The sequence below is a fragment of the Prionailurus viverrinus genome, chromosome B2, assembly GCF_022837055.1.
Source record: "Prionailurus viverrinus isolate Anna chromosome B2, UM_Priviv_1.0, whole genome shotgun sequence".
In the NCBI taxonomy this organism is placed as follows: domain Eukaryota; kingdom Metazoa; phylum Chordata; class Mammalia; order Carnivora; family Felidae; genus Prionailurus; species Prionailurus viverrinus.
The window spans coordinates 122284111-122309810 of record NC_062565.1 but is presented as its reverse complement, the minus strand read 5'-3'; the positions used below and the strand labels follow the sequence as shown (position 1 = coordinate 122309810).

Below are 25700 nucleotides of genomic sequence, written 5' to 3'. Positions count from 1 at the left end.
TCCAGTTAGTTAACAGACAGTGTAAAATTATTTTCAGGTGTACAATATCGTGATTCAACACTTACATACAACTAAATTGACCCTTGACAAGATTAGACAATGTTTGCCTGAGGTGGGAGACCGGTTAGTGAGTACAGATGAGTGAGAGAGCTGGTTTTGACATGAATTGCTCTGGTTTGTGCTCTTAAACAAGAATCCTTGTTCAAAGAACTGGACCTCATTGAAGAAATTATGGGTCCGTATTTTAAGTCATGAAGGATTGGAAATGAATGCTGCACTTAAGAGGAGAAGAAGGGCAGAAGTAGTTGGGTAGGAATAAAAGGAAAAAGAATAGAAATCATAGTGTAAATTGCCCCCACCAAAGTATGTGGATGTTACTTCTAATTTAATTATAAAGTTCTGCTCAGAGCAAAGTATCTGATATATTTTTTACTTTATGACCATTTTATTTCTCATTGTGAGGATTATATGGCAGTTCATGTGAAATTCTTTAAAAACTGGGTAGCATAAACAAAGTGTCATTGAGGAAACAGCAAAGAGAAATGCTATTGTGGACTCTGTTCTGACCCAAAGGCCAGAGCGTTTCATGTGGATGGAGTCTAAGAGGACCCTCGAGAGAGTGCTTATCAAGTACCTGTCTGAGGTAGCTCAGGGGGGTACTGTCAGAGTTAGTCAGTCTATCCTGGATTAGACAAGACCAGATCTCTGTTAGAACAGGTAAGCCTGCAAAGGGGAAAAAATGAAAGAGTGTTCCTTTAAAGAATGTCCCAACAATGCATTGACAGAAATAATTGATGATAATGAATATGGAGGAACACCTATGATTGCACAGACTTTCCTGCAAATTTTCAGAGACTGCATCCATGTGATGCAAGTGGAGACACAGAAAGAAGCATCAACACAAAAGAATAGTGGGAACCTGTAAAACTAGTGTTAATTTAAAGCTAGAGGAAAAGGAGCTAAGGCTGAGGTTAGCTTTTTCCCTTCTTTTTTTGTGTGTAAATGGCATATGAGAGGAAAAAATGTCTTTCACCTGATTCCCAAAATACTCCAGAAAGGTTAGGAAACTGTGCTAAGTCAAGGTTCTTTTTCTTGGCCGTAGAGGGTGAATATGCTATTTTTGGTAATGCGTTTATTCAGTTTTTCATCATGATAAATAGTACTCTGATAAATATCTTTGTGTAGATTCATAATTACTTCTCTAGGATAAATTCCTACAAGTGGAATTGGCAGGAAGCAAGATATATATAATTTTAAGGCTCTTGATACTTAGTGTGAAAATGCCCTCCAGATCGTTTGCACCCTTACACAGGCACTGCATAGGAATGCCTGTCTCATTGCACCCTGGCCTATAGTAAATCATTCTGTCTTATAAATCTGGCCTAATGTGATCTCTAGAAATAGGGAAGGAAATAATATATTGATGTATTTTTAAATGCCCTTTGTTTGTTTGTTTATAGTGAATCTGAATTAAAAATTATTATTATTTTTTAAATATTTATTTATTTTTGAGAGTGGGAGAGTGAGCGAGCCAGCAAACAGGGGAGGGGCAAAGAGAGAGGGAGACACAGAATCTGAAGCAGGCTCCAGGCTCTGAGCTGTCAGCACAGAGCCCGACGCAGGGCTTGAACTCACAGACCCTGAGATCATGACCTGAGCCGAAGTCAGACGCTCAACTGACTGAGCCACCCAGGCGCCCCTGAATTTGAATTTTGTAATGTTTCTTGGCCATTTATATTTCTTCTTTAGCAAATTGCTTGTATTCTTTATCTAGTTCTCTGCAGAGCTATGTCTTTTTTTTTTTCCTATTTTAGTAAAGGCTTCATATTAAGATTATAATTTTTACCAATACCAATCCCTGTTTACTTATTTTATTATTATTTTTTTTACATTTATTTTATTTTTGAGAGGCAGATAGAGACAGAGCACAAGTGAGGGAGGGGCAGAGAGAGAAGGAGACACAGAATCCGAAGCAGACTCCAGGCTCCGAGCTGTCATCACAGAGCCCGACGAGGGGCTTGAACTCACAAACCGTGAGATCATGACCTGAGCCGAAGTTGGAGGCTTAACCGACTGAGCCACCCAGGCGCCCCTCAGTTTACTTACATTTTAATTGTGCTTATGTTTTTCCTCCTTTGTCTAGATATTTTGATTGTTATATAATCAAATATGGGAATTTTTAAATTCTTTGTATCGTTATTTTTGGCCACATGCTAGTTTTTTTAATATTTAAGTTTTAATCCATCTATGTAATTCTTTCGTTTGATTTGCTTTAGGGTTTGGTGTCAGGTTAGAGTCTGCCATTAAAATCTGACCACAATTAAAAAAAATTAAAATCTGACCACAACTAATTGACTAATTTGTCCTTTGAATTAAAATGCTGTGACATTATTTCTAATTTTGATTATTTCTTTTTTCTTAGGCGGATGTAGCCATTTTAGTTGTAGACGCCAGCAGGGGAGAGTTTGAAGCTGGATTTGAGACGGGGGGACAGACACGAGAACATGGCCTCTTGGTTCGTTCTCTTGGAGTAACTCAGCTTGCGGTTGCAGTCAATAAGATGGATCAGGTATTTGAAGGCGACTGAGAATTCATTGTAGATGTTAACTAAAATGTTCTTCTGCCGTATCGATGACCTCGGATGTGGCTAGCGTACATCTTACTAGTTTGGTTACCATAGTTAAAAAAAATGCACGATCCTGGTATTAAATAAATGAAATACTAGTGATTTTTAAGCAAGAAGATGTCTTCTCATTTTCGGAAATAATTTTAAAAAGTTAAATTTTTAAAATTGTTTTTGTTTAAAATAATACACAGTGAATTTAGTGTAAAGAAACCCAAAATAACCCATATTTCCAACTCTCTTTTTTTCCCCAAAATCTTTTAACTTTTCGTTTTGTGCATCCATCCAGTTTATTTTTATAGAGGAAAATATTTTTCTTCATAACATCGTGTTATTGTTAGCTCCTTTTTAAAAAAATTGATAATGTTCTTGTGCATGTTTCTAAGTAATTAATTTTTGTATAAAGAGCTTGTTTTTATAGCTTTATTCTAGTCTATTTTAAAAAAATACTATAACTTATTCAAATAATCCCCGACTTTTGAATATTTCCGTGTGTGTGTGTGTGTGTGTGTGTGTGTGTGTGTGTGTGTAGTGTATTCAGAAATTGTTTATTTTATGAAAATGTTTGGGCCTACGGGCATATGCATTTTTAAGACTTGCTATGTATGATCAAAATGCCTTCAAGAAATCTTCTGGTATTTACTCTTGGCACATATGGTGTAGTCATTTTCCCAAACTCTTATCAACACTGCTGTTATTAAATGATTATTTTCTAATTTGATATGCCAAACATATTTATTTATTTAATCTTTATTTATTTTTGAGAGAGAGACAGTATGAGCAGGGGAGGAGCAGACAGACAGGGAGACACAGAATCCTAAGCAGGCTCTAGGCCCTGAGCTGTCAGCACAGAGCCCGACACGGGGCTCGAACTCATGGACCACGAGATCATGACCTGAGCTGAAGTCAGACGCTCAACTGACTGAGCCACCCAGGCGCCCCTAAATTTATTTTAATGCTTTTTTTTTTTTTTTTTAATGTTTTTGAGAGACTGAGAGAGTACAAGCAGGGGACAGGCAGAGAGAGAAGGAGAAAGAGAATCAGAAGCAGCCTCCAGGCTCTGAGCTGTCAGCACAGAGCCTGACATGGAGTTCGAACCCACAAACCTTGAGATCATGAGCTGAGCTGAAGTCAGACGCTTAACCAACTGAGCCACCCAGGCACTGCCAAACATGTTTTTTGTTTTTTAACCTACTCTTTAGTGAATGTTAATAATATTTAAATATACTTTGTATATTTATTAACCATTTATGGTTTTATTTTGGGAATTATTTATATAATTTGCTTTTTTTTGAAACACTTTTTTCTTACTGGTTTTTAAGTATAATTTACTTATTAAAGATATTAATCCTTTATCTTGTCTTAGGTATTTTTCCCAGTTATTTTACTTTTCAACTTATTTATGGTTTATTTTTGACATATAGTCAAGTTTATTAGCATATTTTTTTTATTCTTTATGCTTAGGTATTTTCTTACCTTGGGATCAGATACTTACTCACAATTTTCTACATGGTTCTTTTATAGTATTATTATTACACATTTTATTTTTCCCAGTGTTTTAGTATGAAAATTTTCAAATGTAAAGATTAGGAAAAAAATAGTGGAGAGAGTTTTACAACAAATACCATACTCTACCCACTACTTAAGATCCTCCTACTTACTGATCTCATCTTTGTCTTATTTACCCCTGTGTCCACCTATTAATTCATCTTATTTTGACAAGAATTTCCAAGTAAGTTACACACGTTTGTTACACTTACCTCTAAATACTGCAGCATGCATATTGTTACATAGAGTTCATATAACATACATTTTTAGTCTATTTGGCTTGCGGTGGGGGTGCATCAGTAATTTTATTTTACATCAGCAGTTGGTCTGAGCATAACTTAATAAATCCTTCACTCTGTCTCCCCAAATTTGAAATCACTTATAGCTATATAGAAAAAATTCTATATGTCTTGCAGTTTCTTTCTAGGTTTTCTGTTGTAGGGAAAGTTATTTTTAGATCATATTAATAGTAAGATCTGATATTCCAAGTTTAAATTTTAATAGATTTCATATTTAATAGATTTTATATTTTTATTTTGTAGTCTTGATTTTTTAATATTTTGTGGCAGAAATTTAAATTTTATTTATAGCATAATCTGAAGCATAGTTTTAAAAATTGAATCTTTGTCAGGTTAATTGGCAACAAGAAAGGTTTCAAGAGATTACTGGAAAACTTGGGCACTTTCTTAAACAAGCAGGTTTTAAGGTAAGATAAATTTAAATTTATTTGGTACCTGAAGTCTCATCTTACTGATTGTTCTTGTCTTATTAAGTATGTTTAATTCTGTTTGTTTTTATTTCTGCCTGGTCTTTTGTATATCTTACATTCTTAGGATTACTTTACCTTAGAAAATTGCACATATTTTATAACTTGGCTTGGATTTAACATAAGTAAAAGACTTTTCTCCAGCTATTAAATTAGGTGGATAGGTTTAGGGAGGTACCAGAGGAGTGGAAACCACACTTCCACTGCAGTGGAAACTAGTAGAGAGGAATTTCTCTAGCAAAGCGTCTGTTGCCCAACAAAAGTGCTTGAGTGTTTTGAACAAATTTGTAAGTTTCTTACAAAAACCAAAAAAGTTGAAAACTGTTGGATCAGATAACTTCAAGGCTGTAGTTCTGTGATTTCTATTACTAAATGTTTGAGTGAGAAAGAGCCAGTGCAGGCAGGGGAGGGGTAGAGAGAGAGAGGGGGAGAAAGAATCCCAAGCAGGCTGTGCACTGTCAGCACAGAGCCCATCGTGGGGCTTGGTCCCACAAACTGTGAGATAAGACCTGAGCCAAAATCATTTGAGCCAAAGGACACTTAAGTGACTGAGCCACTCAGGTGCCCCTCTATTACTTTTTAAAAAGTATGTTGTTGCTTTTACAAACTTGGTGCAGCATGGTAATGGTGGGTCTTTTACCTTTTGAAAACAGTGTTGTATTAAGTTTCATATATTCAATCTTTTTTAACAGGAGAGTGATGTAGCTTTCATCCCTACAAGTGGTCTCAGTGGTGAAAATCTGATCACAAGATCTCAATCAAGTGAACTCACAAAATGGTATAAAGGACTATGTTTATTAGAACAAATTGGTAAGAATTTAGTACATTATAAGCTTGATGTTGTCATTTAGAGTTCTGGATGGGAGACAAGTGATGTGTGTGAAAAAGCATAGGTTTTATAGTCAGAAGAGCTAGAGTAGTAGTTTTGAAATCCTCTGCAGTATTTCAACTAGTACTCCATTTCCCTTATTTAATTACTGAGGTTCGTGCCTACCCAACCAATAGATGGTTGTTGACATTAAATGAGATAACGTATATAAAAACATTTCATAAACCACAAAATACTAGATGAATGAGAGTCAATTTGCTATTAGTAAGTATAAAAGAAAATTATTTTCTAGGAGACATGGGATGACAATGGGCCGACTAGACCTGAGTCAAGAACTACTTTTAAATTAAACCTTGGTTTTTACCATTTTTTTCCAGATTCCTTCAAGCCGCCTCAGAGATCTGTGGATAAGCCTTTTAGATTATGTGTATCTGATGTTTTCAAAGGTAAGCGCTGCCTCCCTGGTTCTTCTTTAGTACGGTCCCTGCTTTTCCATTTTTCCCCTGACCTCTTTTCTTAGACGAAATCATTGCATTGTCTTCATATTCCCCCTTCTTTATGCCAGCGTAAGGATCAAGGCCCAATAAATCTTGAAGTGCATAGTTCTAGTTATTTAATGCCCCTCCCCAGAAAAATCTTCAGTTTACTTCAGCTTACATTGTTTCCTCAGCTCATACTCTTCTTCCAGGTGTGAAATCTCTTGCCCTTTATCTTTCTAGCCTCATGGTTTTTTTTTTTCCGTCTCAATAGATCTTTTTAGTTTCTGTATCCTTCAACCAAACTGGATTGTTCACTATTTCTTAACCAATACAGAATCTTTGTTACCACTATGTCTTTCTCTTTTCTTGCCCATTTCGTACCTATCTGTAGCAGAGTCTGGGTCCAATCAGGAGAAAGATACCATCCATAGCTGAAAAGAGAAGTTTGAGGTAAAGAATTATTAATATGATAAAAGAGTGATTATAAGATGTAAGGAAACTCTATATGGTACCAGAGGGCTGAGGAAGAGGATGCAAGGAAGGGCAAACTTAGAAGGCCATGTTGGAGAACGTGTTGTATTAAATAAATACCCAAGAGTACATCCAGTTTAATGTGTACAAAACCCTATTTCGAAAACTATAAAATAGAAATGAAATAAAAGATATTAATAAATGGAAGGGTATAACGTAATTGTTGGAATAATCAATACAGTAAAGATGTCAGTGGTCTCCCAAATCGCCATTATCATGGAATAGGCAGTGCAGAATGGATTTCGAACTAAGCAGCAATAATTTGGTAACTGATGGGCTCAGCCATCATGTACCCTAAGGTGTCCTTCTGTGTTCTCAGTATCTTCTGTCAGTGTATTGTTCAGTCAGTAGTATAATTGTTTCTGTGCTTTTTATTGAACTTAGATTATGGAGTCCTTAAGGGCCAGTACTGTCTCTTCTGTATCTTTATCTGCAGGACCTAGCTCAGTGCAGACTAGTGCCTCCCACGTATACATGCTTAATAATTGTTTAATAAATGAAGGTGCTTCCCAAAAAATCATTCAGTGAAATTGAAATGAATCATTATTATTACTAGCTTTCCACATTCTAGTAGCAGAAGAAATACCGGTAATGCTTTTTAAAATGCCTGTTATTTCTTTAACATACAGAATACAAAAATAATGTTTTGAATAACAGTGTTTGCTAACTCTACCTTTTTACCTGCTAGTCTCTCTCTTCTCAGGCTGCTTCCTGGCTTCTGCCTACACTACTCCCCCTTAACATGTTCCCGCTGAGGTTACCAAATGACCCTTTGGTTGCCACAGTCCCTACAGAGTTTTCAGTTCTGTCTTTCATCTTACTTGAATTTGGCATTACTTCTGAAGCTGGTAGCCATATCCGCCTTGAAACTTTTCTCCCTTGGTTTCTGTGACCCACTTTCTCCTACTGTCCTGTCCATTTCTCAGACCTCTCTGTATCTTCTCTGTGGGCTCCTCTTTTTCTGACTCCTAACTGATGTTCTGCCTCAGTCTTTTTCTTACTTGACGTGCTGTTTTCAGACAGACATCCATGACTCATCTACCTCCTGTGTCTTGATGCTTCCCAAGTCAGTATCTCCAACCCAAACCTGTTCTCACTTCTGGATACATGCGCATGTGCTAACTGCTACTGGACATCTCCACAGGGAGTGTGCTCCCAGGGTCCCATTCTCATGGAATTTGATGTGATTGGTGCCCCCTGGAATGCATTGTCTCCACCTGTATGTCTGGTAGGCACTTCAGATTCACCAAGGCTAAAATGGGTCTTGTTCCTTAATTTCCTATCTCACACTTGATGCACCATCAAATTAGACTTCCCCTTTTTGCCTTTATCCCTCTTCTATCTCATCACCTTCAATCTGTCATAACTTATTCCCAAATTCTTGAGTTTGCTTCCAGTCTGCAGTCAGTCTCCCCTCCTCTCTGACACCGAAATACCATCATGCCACTTCTCTGTTCACATTTCTTTACCGGCTTCCTATTCCTTAACTGAGGATGAAATTCAAGCCCTGAGTATGATTTATGAGGTCCCTTTATTGTTTGCTCTTTGCCTCCCCCTGTTGCCTCATGTGGTGCCATAAACATTCCTTATAAGTGACACACGGGTCTTCGTACATCTCACATTCGGTTATGACTCTGCCTTTGCTTATATAGTATCCTGGGTCATTGGTGTTTTCCTTCTTTCCCTCCCCATATACACAAGTACCTTATAAACTCTTGTTCTTTCTCCGAGTGCCCGGCTAACGTGCAGTCATTCCCCCTCATCATGAATTCTTCGGTGTACCTCTTTCTGTTTTCATTGTACATCCTAAGTTATACTTGTCTCTGGACAGTGTAATTGTTTTTGTCTTTCTCTTCACTAGAGTAAAACCCCTTTACAGGTAGGGACTTATATTTTCATCTCTTTATTCCTAGAGGCTAGCACATGGCTTGGTACTTGGTAAACACTCACTAAATATTTGAAAGAGGAATGAATCTCCCTTTTTATAACATGAATATTTTTATTTGTAAGAAGATATAGAGTAGAATGTGGTATGTCCTATTTAGTAGATAATGTTACAAATTCTGAAATGATCATTGCTAAGTGTTCATTGAACTACTAGTTTTATATAACCTACTAGGGAACAAAACGTAGCTAACAGTTTGAATCATTAGATAACGTGGCTACATGAGTTGTAAGATTTGGGTGTATTTTGCAGATCAAGGATCTGGATTTTGTGTAACTGGTAAAATTGAAGCTGGCTATATCCAGACTGGTGACCGACTACTAGCAATGCCTCCTAATGAAACTTGTACTGCAAAAGGTATTCCTCTGCAAGATTCTTTTGCTGAAAACCTTTAAGTTGAGACAGCAGATTTTTAAAAGTAGTTTAGTTATTAACTCCTAAGTAAATAACCTCTTAGTGAAATTGTAACTGACTGTCAAAATGATACTAACTGTTGAAGATAAAAATGTGAAAACATTAAACGATTTTTTCTGTTGTGACTATGTGTGTATAAATGTACACAGAACATTCTAACTGTGGTAGCATTTCTTTTTTTTTTTTTTTCCTGACACTGATTCTAAAAGCCTGGTTAGGATCTAACCAGATGTATAGACACCTGACAGATACATTGAAAATAGTATTCAGCAGCAGAAATTAAATTTAACCCCATCCTGGCACTAAACAGTCAGTAACTAGTTGTTTTGAAATTTGTATTTCAGAATTACTATCAGTTAACAGTTTAATCATGCTTATACCAAAAAAAAAATTGTTTTTTGCAGAAAGACCTAAGAAAATAAGATGCAAATGCAGAGAATCCTAATGTTAAAAAGAGAAATTGAGCTAACGTGCCAGAATTACTGCTTTCCCACATGTAATATATGACCTTTCACACTGACCAATAACTGTTTCTATTTTCTAATCTCTTGACCTTACAAGTGTACTTGTTGTTCTGAATTCTGCTTAAAAGTTTATAATTCTGTACTTACCTTAATCTAGTTTCCAGCTAAGCCTCCAACTTCAACATAGACCTGACATTCTGATTTATACTTCAAAGTAACAATTTATAACAATTTTAAATTACAGTATACTGAGAATGTTAAAAGTTGTTAAATTTCAGTACTTTTCTCTATTACTCTTATTATAGTTTATATCCAGAGTTGTACCTGACTGGATGATAAATTTGAATGTACATTTTTAAAAATTAATTTGCTTACTTCAAAAGCAGATTTCTTAGAGTCTAAGAAATTAATGAATATCTGTTTAGGTAACAATTTAGAACAAATTTAAAGATGAATAGGGGAATGAAAGCCAAAGTTATTTCCATTTTGCTTTTTTCTTTCTGCTGGTTTAGGGATCATGAAAATTCTATTTAGATGACAAGTAATGCATGCTTTTTTAAGAAGAATCATTTTCCATTGATCTATTATTTGCAAGTTCAGATCTCTTACTGTTTTTTAAAGTGATCAAGAGCAACAACACTTTTGAAATACTAATTTCTTTGTAGGTTAATGAGCTTTTTTGAGACAGGAAGTTTTATTTTATTTTATTTATTTTTTCTTTTTTTTTTAATTTTTTTTTCTTTTTTTTTTAATTTTTTTTTTTTCAACGTTTTTATTTTTTATTTTTGGGACAGAGAGAGACAGAGCATGAACGGGGGAGGGGCAGAGAGAGAGGGAGACACAGAATCGGAAACAGGCTCCAGGCTCTGAGCCATCAGCCCAGAGCCTGACGCGGGGCTCGAACTCACGGACCGCGAGATCGTGACCTGGCTGAAGTCGGACGCTTAACCGACTGCGCCACCCAGGCACCCCGAGACAGGAAGTTTTAAAATAATCAATAGACATGAATTAAAACTAAAACCATGGTCCTAAAATTATCATGGACCTTACAGACTGGCTCTTTTGTGACCTCCAGAATCATAATTTACATCTGTAAGTCCCACATTCTTTCCCTCTCTTCTTCCTGTCCCTTCCCCACCAGAAAAACTCTAATCACTTGTCTTTAATCTTAAAGGAAAGCTGTATAAGAAGTACCTGAGATCATACCCTACTCCTTGATGACTACTCTTGTAACCCAACTTGGAGGTTCTCAGTCCTCAATTTCTTTTCTTTTTTTGGGGGGGGAATTTTTATTTATTTTTGAGAGAGAGACAGAGTGTGAGCAAGGGAGGGCCAGAGAGAGTAGGAGACACAGAATCCAGAGCAGGCTCCAGGCTCTGAGCTGTCAGCATGGAGTTTGATGCAGGGCTCAAACTCAGGAACTGTGGGAATCATGACCTGAGCTGACGTCTGGTGCTTAACTGACTGAACCACCCAGGCGCCCCTCAGTCCTCAATTTCTAACTCCGTTGCTTTTGCTTGATTTACTTAATTGTTCAGTGCACCCTTCTATCTCAACAATTCTATCACTAACCAGTAACATCTCCTAAAAAGAGAGAAGTGACTAAATCTGCTACCAAGAAATGGAAATTCTAAATTGTGTTTTCATTTTATTAACGCATCGAGTTTTTGGAGTGTTAAAAAAGTACTACTTTGTGTGATGTCTGTCTCATGAAGAAGGTCCTTAAGAAGATGAGTATCATATATAGGACAGTGTAACATATTTGGAGGGAGAAAATCAGATTATAGATTGCCTCTACAAAATTTTATATTGCTAATTAAAATTCTAGTATGAGAGCTCTTCAAAATCCTAAACTAAAGGCAATGTCTGTTGTAAGTGGCCAGCTCCTGCCTTCAGTTCCACATTTCATAACAAAAATCAGATATGATCACTTTAAGTTTACATTTAAAAAAAACATTTTTTTTTAATGTTTGTTTATTTTTGAGACAGAGACAGAGCATGAACGGGGGAGGGTCAGAGAGAGAGGGAGACACAGAATCCCAAGCAGGCTCCAGGCTCTGAGCTGTCAGCACAGAGCCCGGTGCGGGGCTCAAACTCATGGACCATGATACCATGACCTGAGCTGAAGTCGGACACTTAACCGACTGAGCCACCCAGGTGCCCCCCCACCTTTTAAAAAAATTTTTTTTAATAAGTTTACATTTAAAAACTAAAGTAGTTGAAAATTTAACAAACATTCCTTAATATTATAATTGTTAAGTTTTTGGACTCAAGAACCTCTTTGATGCCTTGATAAAAGTTATGGCTCCTCCTAGACTAATGCAGGTATATACATACATAAAATTTCAAATAAAACTCTAGGTTGTCTCAGAGCTTTTAAAGTTCTCTTTGAACTCATAAAAAGTCTAAAAGAAAGTTAAGAGTTTCTTAAGTGTATGCTACATGGGAAAAAAATAGTATTTTGAGAAAGATATGGGTGAGTTATCATTTACTAAAAACATGTCCATCAAGAACTATTTCACAGTGGTTGGCCTATGCACTGTCTTCATCAAAAGGTTCAAGTTCTAGTGGAACGGAACTTACTATTAGCCCATTAATTTGCCCCATAGAATCAGAAAATATGAGATACCTTTTCATAGCTTTTGAATAAGGTAGTGGAGTAATGCCCTTTGTAATTGTTCTCCAGGATTATCCCTAGGTAATAAAGGTGTATAGCAACACCTGGGATCAGTTTTAAATTAAATTTCCTTACACTTTTCTTATAACCAGTTAGCATTGTGGATCTCTCTCTCTTTCTGGGAAGCATTTCTTTTGAGCCAGGAATAGTGAAGGGGCCTGTCAAGAGTACCATCTGCCTGAGCACTGATGCCCTAAGGGTTACTGGACACCTCCCCTAGTCCCATATTTTATGTTATTAAGTGATTTGAACTGCATTCTTATGCCCGCATCTATTAATATAAGAGAACTATTTGAACGGGGGCATGTTTAATAGCTGTATAAATGAGTTATAAAATGAGTTGTATAAATGAGTTTTAAAACCTTGATTAAATAAGCAGAAATCAGCCTTTTTTGGACAAATACAAGTCACTTTATGTTTAGGGTGGTGTTCTAGAAGAGTCAAGTCTAGAGGAAGTGTGTTTTCCTCAACGCTCACAGTTACACTTCTCATTCTCAATCTATTCATATTGAAAATGATGAGTAGTGACTGATGAGGCATAAATCAGCCAAGCTCTCTTGGTTGTTATGGTTTGATATTGAGGTGTTTCACTGTATGCTTTGGTTCTTACTCATTTCCAGGAATCACTCTGCATGATGAACCTGTTGATTGGGCGGCGGCAGGTGATCATGTTAGTCTTACGCTGGTTGGCATGGATATCATCAAGATCAAGTGAGTGAGAAAATGAGTTTAAGCGACCCTTATTTTGGATGTAGGACCTCAAAACATAGATCTTGCAACTCACCTACTGAACTGAAAGAATGAGTATTAATTTCGAATTTCATTTGGCCAAAAATAGGCACTTGTAGAAATGTAAAAATGATGAGCAAAATCTGCTTAAAACTGAAATTAATACATGTCAGCACGTGTACTCAACACGTTCTTTGAGTGAAAGCTGTAACGTATGAAAATGGTGGAAGGTTAATAATGGTATAAGCTTTGCCTTAACCCAGAAGGGAGTATTTAGAAAAGTCCCCAATTTACTTGATTGTTTTATTTGTAAGTGGTTTCAGAGATACTCCTATCTGATGTGTATTTATTTGTTCTTCAAGTACCTTCTCTCCCCCCTCCCCCCCACCCCGTCTCTGTTTTTTTTTTCTGTTACAGTGTTGGCTGCATATTCTGTGGCCCCAAAGAACCCATTAAAGCTTGCACTCGTTTCAGAGCTCGGATCCTCATCTTTAATATTGAAATTCCTATCACTAAAGGATTTCCTGTAAGTTTCAAAATGTTTGTTATTGTTTTTATAAATTCATAGTAACTTCATCTTAAAAAGTGTAACTTACTTTACAAGCGAGAATGCTATTATAGTTATTTTCAACTAACCTCTTACTACCCTAATCCAGAAAAACATGAAATTAGACTTTGGAAGTCATTTGTATTTTTTCATTTTGGTCCTTGAGTCTGACGATTTTTTCATTAAAAAGAAATCTTGTAATCAACAGGATACAAAGTAAGGATAATAGTAAAATCCATTTAGGGAAAATGGTTGATGTTTTTTACTGTGTTCTAGAGGCTACCTGACTAATCTTAGATTATGTCTTTCTGTTCTGGCTTTAATATGCTTATTTATAGTGTTTCTGATTATAAAAGTAATACATTATTATAGAAAACTTTGGAAAACACACACATAAAAGATAAGAATACTCTGTAATTGCATACTACATAAATATCTCTACACTTTACATTTAGGGTATTTTTATGTGTGTGTGTTGTCCACCCATTGGTATTTATGAATACGTTCTGGGGATGCTTGACACAGGGTTAACTTTAATTGGGCCGAAGCAACACATTTAGACCCTGCAGGCTATGAGGTTTGTTTGTAGGTTATCATTTACCAGCATCATCTGAACATGCACATTTAATGGGAAGGAGAGGAGTTTTTATACTCTAATATTACTTGGCCAGAAGATACACTGCCTGTGAATTGCATGGGTTTCTTCTTTTATGTGTAATTTTTTTTCAGATGTTTGGGGCCATCCTGTGTTTAGAGTTTGATACTTTGCTTTTGCCACTTAACAGATGAAGTTTTTCTTATTAGACTTTTTTTTTTCTTTCTTGGTCAGCTCATATAGTACAGATTTGCACGACAATAAAATATTTAGTGGAATTAAATGGCTTGCCTTTGAAAATATAAACAGATCATTTTCAGCATTTAATGCATCTTTGAAATAAAAATAAGACAGTAGTAGTAATTGACCTTTAAGCTCAGTTTAGTTAGTGATCATGTTTTAGAGGTTGGGAATAAATTTATTGAGCTTATTTAAATTCATTTTATACTTACACACCTTTGAAATAACCATGCACTTTGATTGTAACTCTTTGTAATTATTTCTATGTAAATTTGGTCATATAAAAAATATAAGATACTGTTCGAGAATTTTAGTTTTAATCATATACCATTTCTCCCAAATGCTAAAAAAAGAGTAAAATTGTTTCTCCAAAATAGTTGTTCTAGTTGAAAATATTTAATTTTTAAATATTCAGAATTCTTCCTTAACAGGCAAGAAACTGTAGCTTAATTGCTGTGAATGAACGGCACTCGTTCTTAGAAAGCAGTATGTCCAGTGGGGAGAAACTGGAGAGGTTGGTTACGGCGTGTTTTTACTCATGCAGCAATAATTTTTGCCATTGGAGAGGTAGAGAGGTCAAGAGGTCAGTAGTTACTTTGAATAGTAATACTGTCTTCCTGTCTACTGTAGTTTTTTAAAAATAAGTATGAATTGAAAGTTTGTCCGTGTTCCTTTATGAAATGACACCGCGTATATTGATTCACGAATACGAGGATGAAATTTGTTTCAGAATAAAACGGTCGTGTTTTGTCATTTAATCTGCCCCTTGTGGGAAGGAACCTTCAGTTTTTGTTTGTTGGTTTATTTGTTTTGTTTTTAAACCGAGAAAAGGCTTCCCAAGCAATTAAAATTTTGCTATTTGGGGACTCATTTCTTAACACTACATGAAGTATTTGTGTCTCTTAGTTTGTATGGTAAACTCTATTTAAGAAGAAAAATAGAAGAATGGGTTAGACTTTAACTAAACTTATGCTTTTTTACTGTAAAATATTTTGTAACATAAAATTTACCATTTTAATTGTTTTTAAGTGTACAGTTCAGTGGTGTTTAGTACACTCACGTTTTTGTGCGACCGTCAACACAACACCATCCATCACCGCAACTTTTTCCTCACCCCCTACTGAACCTCTGTATCCTCTAAGCAAAAACTCCCTGTTACTCCTTTCCTTTTTCCCTTGGCAACCGCTATTCTACTTTCTTTCTTTATGAATTTTCCTATCCTACGTCCCTCATAAGTGGAATCATACGGTTTTGTCCTTTTGTGTCTGACTTACTTCATTTAGCATAATGTTTTCAGAGTTCATCAGTATTGTAGCACATGTCAGAATTTCATTTCTTTTTAAGGTTGAATAGTATGTGTATGCCATGTATCGTTTATCCGTTCATCCGTTGATGGACCTTGGGGTTGTTTCCATCTTTTGGCGATTGCGAATAATGCTTCCTTGAACATTGGCATACAAGTATCTGTTTGACCACCCCCCCCCCTTTTTTTTTTCTTCAGTCTTTTTGAGTGCGTACCTAAGAGTGGAATTGCTGGATCATGTGGTAATTCTGTGTTTAACTTTTTGAAGAACCGCCAGACTATTTTTCATAGTAGCCGCACCATTTTATGCTCTTTCTAGCAGTGTGCAAGTGGTCTCTTTTCTCCACTTCCTCACCAACACTTGGTAGTGTGTGTGTGTAAGGGGCGGGGGCGATGTGGGTGATTTTTTTAAGCTTCTTTATTTTGAGAGAGAGAATCCAAACAGGCTCTGTGTGCCGTCTGCGCAAAGCCCGATGTGGGGCTCGAACTCACAAACCATGAGATCATGACCTGAGCCAAAAATCAAGAGCAGGATGCTTTTAACTGATAGGCAAACTAATGGTTGTGAAGTGAGTGGTATTTCATTGTGGTTTTGATTTGCATTTCCCCTAATAATGGTTAGTGATGTTGAGTATCTTTTCAGTACTTTATGTATTTTGGATATTAATCCCTTGTTAGATATGTGATTTGCAGATATTGTCTTCCATTCTGTGGGCTGTCATTTTAATCTCTTAATAATGCTGTTTGATGTACAACAGTTTTTAATTTTGATGAGGTCCCATTTATCTTTTGTTGCCGATACTTCTGGTGTCATATATAAGAAATCATTGCCAGATTCAACATCAAGGAAACTTCCCTCTCTGTTTTCTTCTATGAGTTTCATAGTTTTCATTCTTTTGTTTGGGTCTTTGATCCATTTTGAATTAATTTTTGTACATGGGTAAAGTAAGGCTTCATCTTCGTTCTTTTGCATGTGGATTACCCAGTTTTCCCAGCACCATTTGTTGTAAGGACTGTCCTTTCCCTATTGAGTGGTCTTAGCTTTCTTGTTGTAAACTAATGGACCATATATGCCTTGATAGTTTTAAAATATAGGTCACCTGGAAGTGTAAGGAAAATGATAATTTGACTTATTTTACCACCTAACAGATTATGTAGCTCATTACAGTTTTATAAAACACTAGATAATTTTATTTTCACAACCCCACATGAAGTAGAGTCCCAACCCTTATCTGAAACTCTTCAAGCTAGTGTGCTTCAGAGTTCAGAAATATTCAGATTATAGAAAGGTGATATGATGCATGCATGTTATGTAAAACCCCTAACAGATGATGGGGCAACACCCTGTAATCAAACATACTAGTAATTCTGCATCACAGCTTGTTAATGCTAAGTAGAATAAATAAGGACTGTAAATTGCCTTACTTCAAGTCCTCTTTTGCTACTTAAGTGGGTTATAGCAGAATCAGGAACAACTTAGGTTTTCAGTCTTTTGGATTTTTGAATTGCAGATAAGATTGTAGACTGTGTTAGTGTTGTCTGCACTTACAGGTGAGGAATTGGAGACTCGGGTGTGGTGACTGTCCGAATAATGAGTGATTAAGCCAGGACTCGTAGTCAGTACTTTTCACTTTGAGATCCTTTTCCTTTTACATTATGCTGCATACTGGTTTGAATTATAGATGACTTGGGTTATATGTAATATGAACTAAATGTTAATATAATATACAATTACTTTCCACTTACTTGGCATGTAGATTTTTTCACTCGTGTTCCACAAGGTTTTTTTTTGTTTTTGTTTTTGTTTTGTTTTCCTGAGCTACTACCTGTAAGATACTATGGACATAAAACACACACACACACACACACTGTACCCCAAACTGCTACGATCCATTCATCTACCTCATTGGGTGGAACCCACACACAGCTCACAGAAGTTAGAAGAAACTTAAGTAGGTTCGTGTGCTTCTGTTCTTTCAAATTTGGCGAGCCTTGGATGGAGACTGGTATTGATTTCTTAGTCACACCTGAGCCAAGTAAGGGGCTTTCTGCTTATTTACCTGTTTGTTGCAAAAGAAATGTTTCTTAGATTTGTAGAACTACATTTACGTTACACATTGGTGCCTTTTGACCCCTGACCGTGTTGGATACACAAATGTAACTTTACCATGTGTTGTGGAAGGTTTTTTCCCCTGGTAAGAGTTGGTCATTAAATTTTTCTGGAATGTTTCCAGTTTATAATGGTCACATGCCATTGATAAAAAACAAAACAAAACAAAAACTAATTTGCCTTTGTAGAATAATGGAGGTTCGGTTGTGCCTTTAAAAAAAACAAAGAAACAAAACCACATGACTGATTTCTTCTTCCATGTGTCGTAGGTGTTCTTATTCCTTCATTCTTACATTTATTTCATAAATACTTACTGAGTGCTGGTTGAATGTCTGGTACTGGTATACATAGTTCCTTGTCTCACAGAGTTTATATTTACATGGGATGACAGACACTTAAAACAGCAGCTACAATAAAAGTGAGAGGTTATGTCGTGAGATTAGGGGACCCAGAGGAAGGTGTCTAGCTCAGACTAGAGGTCAGGCTTCTTGCAGGAGGGGACGCTTCACTCTAAGAGGGTTGGAGTAGCATGAGTAGGGGTTAGCCCAGTGAGGCTGCACAGGTGGAGGCTGTGTTCTAGCCAGAGGCATCACGTGTGCAAAAGTCTAAAGCTTACAAAGGGCGTGGTACATGTAGGGATTGGAAGCTCTGTATGCCTGGAACGGAGAATGGAAGAGGCGATGGAGAGAGATGAGGCTGGAGAAGTGAGGGTCACGTTGAGAAGGGCCTTGTGCCTAGTAGTGGAGTTAAAGTTTCCATGGTTTTAAAAAGCAAGGGTGTATCGTTAAATTTATCTTTTAGAAGATCAGTCTGGTAGATTTAAGAAGACTGGCTAAGGGAGGGACAAGAGTGGTGGCAGAGAGACCATGAAGGAGCCTGCACTTTAATTCAGATGAGAGAGGGTTGTCCTGGACTGAGGGCAGCATTGTCCTGGGGAGAGAAGTAGACAGAATAAACAAAGTGCTGGTTGAAAGACTTGGGTTTTTAGAAAGTTACAGAGTCCAGGATTGTGCATCCACAAGTCCGCCTTGTATTTCTCTTTTCTGAATGTGCCGTCCCAGCCAAGAAGTTCCATAGTAGAAGTGTCAGTGTTTTTTCAAGCAAACAGCATAAAATGGTCAGACCACTTAAACCTTGCCAGCTTTGCCACTTGCTGAGTATTTGGTCTTCCCACTATACCCAACTATAGACATATTGCACATTTAGTGCTTGTTATTTGAATGAGGATAGCCAGTGTAACTCTTACTCTAGTTGATCCCAGCATATAAAATTCACCTCTGAGGGGCGCCTGGGTGGCCCAGTCGGTTGAGCGTCCAGCTTCGGCTCAGGTCATGATCTCACAGCTCGTGAGTTCGAGCCCTGTGTCGGGCTCTGTGCTGACAGCTCGGAGCCTGGAGCCTGCTTTGGATTCTGTGTCTCCCTCTGTCTCTGCCCCTAATCCACTCGCATTCTGTCTGTGTCTCTCTCAAAAATAAACATACGTTAAAAAAAAAATTAAAATTCACCTCTGAAACATATCACCATGGCCACATTAAGTTGCTTAACCTTTTTGATATTAAACTTCCTTACATATAAAACACGAACAATAGCTAAAATTTAAGATCATCAATTAACTGAATATTCACCACTTCAAAATAACATTATCTGATTTTTCTCATTGATAAGGAACCTGAGGCTGGAGGTGTTGGGGATAAAGGGCTTTAAAAGGACTTGCCCCAGATCACACACTTGGAAAGTGTAGAGTCAGGCCTGAGTTCAAAGACTGTCTAATAAAGTCCTATATAATATTTTATTCTCATTATCCAACAATGAATACATTAACTACTGCTGAATATCACATGATCCCCCTTCCCTCATTTTTGTGATGGAACAGTTTGCATTTGATGAACATCTATACCAGGCACTGTCTCTGATCTTGTTCAGTTCTCATCACGACCCTGTAAGGAAGGTTGTCTGATCTACTAAGGTTCGTTAAGTTAGTGGAGGAGAGACTCGAACTGGCTCCTGTGACCTTTTTCCCTTAGTAAGTGAAGGAACACCCTGATCGGAATGGTAGGACTTAGGAAGCAGCTGGAGACCCCGAAAGCTTCCGGCAGGAGTGCCGAGTGCATTCATATGATGGAACGTGACACCAGGATAAACAGCCGCGGGTGCACGGTAAAGAGTGTTTTGACAGGACCATTTTTTGTTTCAGGTGCTGTTACACTACCAGACTGTCAGTGAGCCTGCCGTTATTAAACGATTGATTAGCGTCTTAAACAAAAGCACGGGTGAAGTCACAAAGAAGAAGCCAAAGTGAGTATTTTAAAATTTAGCAAAGGGGTGCCTGGGTGGCTCCGGCGGTTGGGCGTCCGGCTTTGGCTCAGGTCATGATCTCACTGTCTGTGGGTTCAAGCCCTGCCTTGAGCTCTGTGCTGACAGCTCAGAGCCTGGAGCCTCCTTCGGATTCTGTGTCTCCCTCTGTCTCTGCCCCTCCCCTGCTCAAGCTCTGTCTCTCTCTCAAAAATAAATAAACATTTAAAAAAAATTAAAATTTAGCAAATTTTTTACTGATTAATTCATTGTGATAGTATTTCTCTTTGTGATAAATGAAACCTAAATCTAATTTTACTTGTTCCAGAAATCTTTCTTTGCACAGACTAGATTAAAATAAACACAGACCATATATTTAAGCTTCCGTCTAGGTATGAGTGCCGCTAGATATAATTTCTGTTATGGATGGTGGCAGTGGGGTGTGGATTGTGAATAACGATGTTAATGTAAGTTTGCATATATGTGTCAAGCCCTGGGTACTGATGATGTAAAAATAAAGGCACTTAAAAAAGTCAGTTCTACATTTTAAAGAATGAATTTCAATTATGCCTAGCCGCCAGTTCCAGATTATACCTGAGTGTTGCTCTTAACTTTCTTGTCACCTCCTTAATGAGAAGCATTCCATACTTTCAGAATACTCCAGGCAAAAAGTGTATTGCATACCCTGTAGCTTCTAGTTTTTTTCCCACCCAGAATTTTTCTTTCTGTTCAGAATCCACGTGGAGCTTTAAGCTGAGGTGATCACCACCATGTTGTTTCCCTCTTGATTATCATTAATATCCAGGCCTCAGTGGGGACAATTCCCTTTGGCCGGGACAAGGTTGGGATTTTTCAAAGGAAGTGCTTCCTGAGAACCTTAAGTTTTTTACCCTAATTCAACTAAAGGCTAACTAACCACAGTTTGGCTTGGCTGCTTCAGCTTTGGGGTTTTCCTCGTTTCAACCCTATGGGGAATCCCACCCAAAATCCCCTTTTTTTCAGTCTTTGGGTGTTCCTCCTCATTCGCACCTGGGTAAGAGGCCCAGAGGTGGCTAGTGGGCTAATAGGTAGGGTGCAAGTGGAAGTGAGTCTTCACTCTGCTCTATACCCATGCCCGTTTCTCCATTAGTTAGGAAGAAAGAGTTACTTAATCTCTCTTTCGAAGATAGTTCCTTAATAGTTATTTTTATTTTTTTTTAAGATGGATTTTAAAAATGTATTGAAATATGGTTGACATGCAATGTTATGTTAGTTTCAGGTGTACAGCATAGTGATTTGACAGTTTTGTGCATTATTCAGTGCTCACCACAGTATGTGTAGTCACTGATACTTATTCAGGTTTAACCAGAGTCTTTAAAGTCCGTGATGCCATAATGTCCTGAGGAGTGTAAATAATGGCGAACATTTCTGAAGGACCGCTAGTTCCTAGGCTCTCTCGGGACTGCTTTCACATGGTTTATATTCTCAGCAACCTTACGAAGCACGTACGATTTCCCCCATTTTTCAGATAAGGAAGCTGAGGTTTAGAGAAGTTATATAACATGTTCAAGTTCACAGAGCTAGCAAGGGGGCAGAGCCAGGAATTTAACCTAGTCAGCTGGTTCGCATAAATTATAGTATTTTTGGCAGGATCCAGGTTGTTTGACCCACACAAGTGATTGGGAGAATTCTCAATCTAAAATTGACTCATCATATCTAATTCTGAATTTTCCCCTCCCTGCTTCTGCTCCCTGCTCAGTGATTCTGGGTTCTAGTATATTCTCATATTAATTTCCCTGGCACCTAATTTGTAGCCTTTCTCTTACTTTATACCAGCACCATTTGGTCTTTCCTTCCTTTCCACCGCTGGCAAATTACAGACTTGATTGCTTCATATGGATGGAATCAAGCTTTCTAGAAACAACATTAAGTACAAATTATGAATATATTAGATACTCTCCTTTCTAAGGAATTGGACTTTGGACTGAAATTGTCCAAAGCCAATTTTTGGGAATTTTGGAATACTTTTTTAAAAACTTTTTTGGCTTATTCTGTCTCTGAACTAATCTTCCAGAAGGAGAGTTTATAATTGCTGTTTTCTTTCTAGAACACATCAAAATTAAATTAGAGAATGTTATCAAAATTAAATTAGAGAACGTTTTCAAAATGTCCCCTTTTGGGATCTACTCTTCCTGTAAGTTTGGGAGGGCCCACTGCATGAGGATTTTTGTTTATATTTGTATGGAACTGCTTATATGAAGGCTCCTGCCCCACCCCGTTCGTTTCCTACAGACATCATACGATGGAAAAATCTTATGTGATTTTATTTTGAACGCTTGTTAAAGAATTACTATTCCTGTGTGAGAAAAGAGAGAGGAGGGAAGGAAAGAGAGAGGTTTAGAATAGTCTATTGGCACTAGGAGATTTTGTCCTCTTTATACATAACTTCCTAACACTTCGTCCCCCCAATTAGAATTTTATATTATGTTCCTCTTTTAAAATGAAAATTCTTTACTTTCTTTATTAGATATTGAACCTCTCAGTTGCATGAGGGAATGAAGGGAAGGCTTTGGTGGAGGGTCCTTGAGCATTTTAGGTTATAGGGTCCTTCAAGAGCTGTATTTGGAAGATTGGTAAAACACACACACACACACACACACACACACACACGTATATAAAATGTAGCTAATATTTCTTAAATCTAGAATTATTCCTCTCATTTCTTTCAACTGACCCAGAAAAATTCAAAGGTATATATTTTCATTTTAAAAACTCTTTTTCTTTTTAAGTTTTTGAAAGTTGATCAAATGTGAAATATACATTTTTTGGTTTCTTACTGCATTATTCACCTCTGCGGGATATCCGTGTCGTCCCCGCTCCCCTTTTCTGACAGATTGTTGACCAAAGGCCAGAACGCCTTGGTGGAGCTGCAGACGCAACGGCCGGTGGCACTGGAGCTGTACAAAGACTTTAAGGAGCTGGGGAGGTTCATGCTGCGCTACGGCGGCTCCACCATCGCCGCGGGCGTGGTCACCGAGGTACCGTGAGGCTGTTTACCTGTCTTGGCGTCTCTTCTTTACCTGCTTTGTGAGAATGCTCACTGAGACTTTATGGCTTAAGGGGAACACAGTTATGGTATTAGAACAAGATTTTAAAATTTATGTTAAAGTCTTTTTACATGATGGCAAGAAAATGTGTGGTTTTAGAACTTTTCACAGTGAGACTTCCAAACTATCTTCCCCATGAGTGATATTCCTCAAAATTAAGGTTACTTTTGGGACGCCTGGGGTTGGCTCAGTCGGTTCAGTGTCCGATTCTTGATTTCGGCTCACGTCATGATCCCAGGGTTCATAAGATCGAGTCCCCACGTGGGGCTCTGCGCCGGCATCACGGAGCCTGCTTGGGATTCTCTCTCTCCCTCTGTCTCTGCCCTTCCCTTGCTTACACATGCTCTCTCTCTGTCTCTCTGTCTCAAAAATAAATAAACATTTATTAAAAATTAAAGTAAATTCGGGGCACCTGGGTGGCTCAGTGGATTAAGCATCTGACTTTGGCTGAGGTCACGATCTCACTGTTTGTGAGTTTGAGCCCCGCGTTGGGTCTTTGCTAACACCTCAGAGCCTGGAGGCTGCTTCAGATTCTTTGTCTCCCCCCATCTTTGCCCCCTTCCTACTCCTTCACTGTCTCTCAAATAAATGTTAAAAAAAATGTTTTTAATTAAATTTGTGAAAAATAGATTTGAAACTATGCAATCCAAATTATGAGAATACAGACTTTAAGAGTCCAATGAATTTGGGGGAAGTGATTTCATTTAATAGAAGAGCCATCATTATTGTTTTTTCTTTAAATAACTGGTTCTCAGTGTTCTTTGAAATGATCCATTCAGAAAGTTCAATTAATGTTAATGAAAGGGACCTATTGTATAATGTAAGGTGCAGTTGAGTTTTGGACAAAATAGCCAGAAGTGGACCAGAGAACTTCAGTAATTTAAATGTTCTTCCACACAATCATGGTTAATGTAAATCTTAGGAATATTATTTTTTTAAAGGGAACTTCATTACTTCATTTGATCGTTTTCCGCATGGAAGTTATTCAGTTCATCGAACGGAGTGTCTACTTTGAACATGGGGCTTTATGTTGCATCCAAATCCAGTTATACTTGCATCCCGCAAAAGGCTTTGGAGTCCAGCTGCCCAAGTTTGTTACGACCCCACTGACTCCTAGCAGCACAAGCACATTTCTCCTTCAGTTTATTCACCTGTAAAAATGGGGTACAGGAACCTACCTCCCAGTGTCGTGAAGTGAAGGTCTACACAAAACACTTGGCACCGTAATTGGCATTCAGTAAATGTTATCTAATGCACTGTCAGCAACGTGACACGTAATCCATCAAAGCATTCTTTCTAAAAGAGCATTCTAGAAATAAGACACAGTGTCTTGTGGAACATAATGGAGAGATTGTAGTAAATCTCAGAAATAGCATGACTGGGGAAGGGGAAAAGTTGCAGGAAAAAAGAAAAGTTTCATCTTGATATAATGATTATTTCACTGTCATTTTCCTTTTGTTATTGTTCTTAATATGTGAATGAATAAATTATAGCGCCTTTTTTTGTTTTTTTCTTTTACAGATAAAAGAATGATGGGTCAGAATTTCTACCATGTTTCCAAATGCAGTGAAATAGCTAACCTCTGTTTTAAAGAATCCAGTTGTTCAGTTAAAGGAACAATGTGCAATTGATATTTTTTTAAATGAGAGAGAAACTTAAAATGATATAATCAACTACAAAGAAGTATTAATCAGCACTCCTGCAAAAATTTCAAGTTGCCAAATGGCAAAGAAAGGCTAATATTGCACTTTCATTTAAGAAAACAACTTTCCCTTTGAAATGTTAGTGAATGGATTTACTTTGCTGAGGTTTATGGAAACTATCAGAAATATGTATTAGAAGACGTTCAGTCATCATGAAATGAACTCTACTTCCAGCCAAACCACAAAATGTTTACAGTGTTCTCTTTTGATTTTCAACTCTCCTGCGCACATTTTGATGGAAAATAAACTAAATTGGTTGTTGAGGTAGTTAATATTTGACCTGAGCAATTTTTTTTTAGTTAACTCTAAGAAAAGATTTGCTGAAAGTTATAAAAGAGGTATTTTGTGTTGAGCATAAGAATGTTCTTCCTCCAACAATGAACTTTTGAAAGCTTGGTTTGGAATTAGTGGAACTGTGCCTGTAGGTAACCAAGAGATTATTTAAGGTGTAAAGCCAGCTAATAAATTGCCTTAGTTTGAGCATAACAGCAGATCGTGTTTTGTTTCTTAGAGTCTGTTTATGAGGTTCTCTACCACTCTTGCTAAAAATGACTTGGGGATTTTATGGGATCTTTTTCACCTAAGTTTCCCGACTCACATGAATTCCTTTTTTTTTTTTTTTTTTTTTCCCTAACAGATTAAATTTCAACTCCTCCATTTCTAACCATAAATTTATTTCTCCTGTTCTCTATTTTAGAATTACATACATGATGACTTTATCTTGCATACTTTATAGACTGTAAGTCCCCTGTGAGTAACGTCATGTTTTTCTTTAAAGTTGCAACAGCAAACTCCGAGGTAAATTTAGTTAATGGGTAT

The 25700-nt window shown here is 37.3% G+C and overlaps 1 protein-coding gene across 4 annotated transcripts in view; it reads left to right on the top strand.

The window, feature by feature from the left end:
* The window catches only part of HBS1L (HBS1 like translational GTPase), an 87668-nt gene extending 62301 nt beyond the window's left edge, over positions 1–25367 (top strand). For all 4 annotated transcript variants that reach the window (XM_047858300.1, XM_047858302.1, XM_047858303.1 and 1 more), the window contains 10 exons: positions 2423–2569; positions 4803–4877; positions 5630–5747; positions 6144–6212; positions 8974–9078; positions 12897–12987; positions 13423–13531; positions 19995–20095; positions 22965–23109; positions 24700–25367. In XM_047858300.1, coding sequence (XP_047714256.1) covers positions 2423–2569; positions 4803–4877; positions 5630–5747; positions 6144–6212; positions 8974–9078; positions 12897–12987; positions 13423–13531; positions 19995–20095; positions 22965–23109; positions 24700–24711 — 972 coding nt within the window. In that variant the 3' untranslated portion in view covers positions 24712–25367. The remainder of the gene's footprint in view (positions 1–2422; positions 2570–4802; positions 4878–5629; positions 5748–6143; positions 6213–8973; positions 9079–12896; positions 12988–13422; positions 13532–19994; positions 20096–22964; positions 23110–24699) is intronic.
* Positions 25368–25700: the final 333 nt, after the last annotated feature.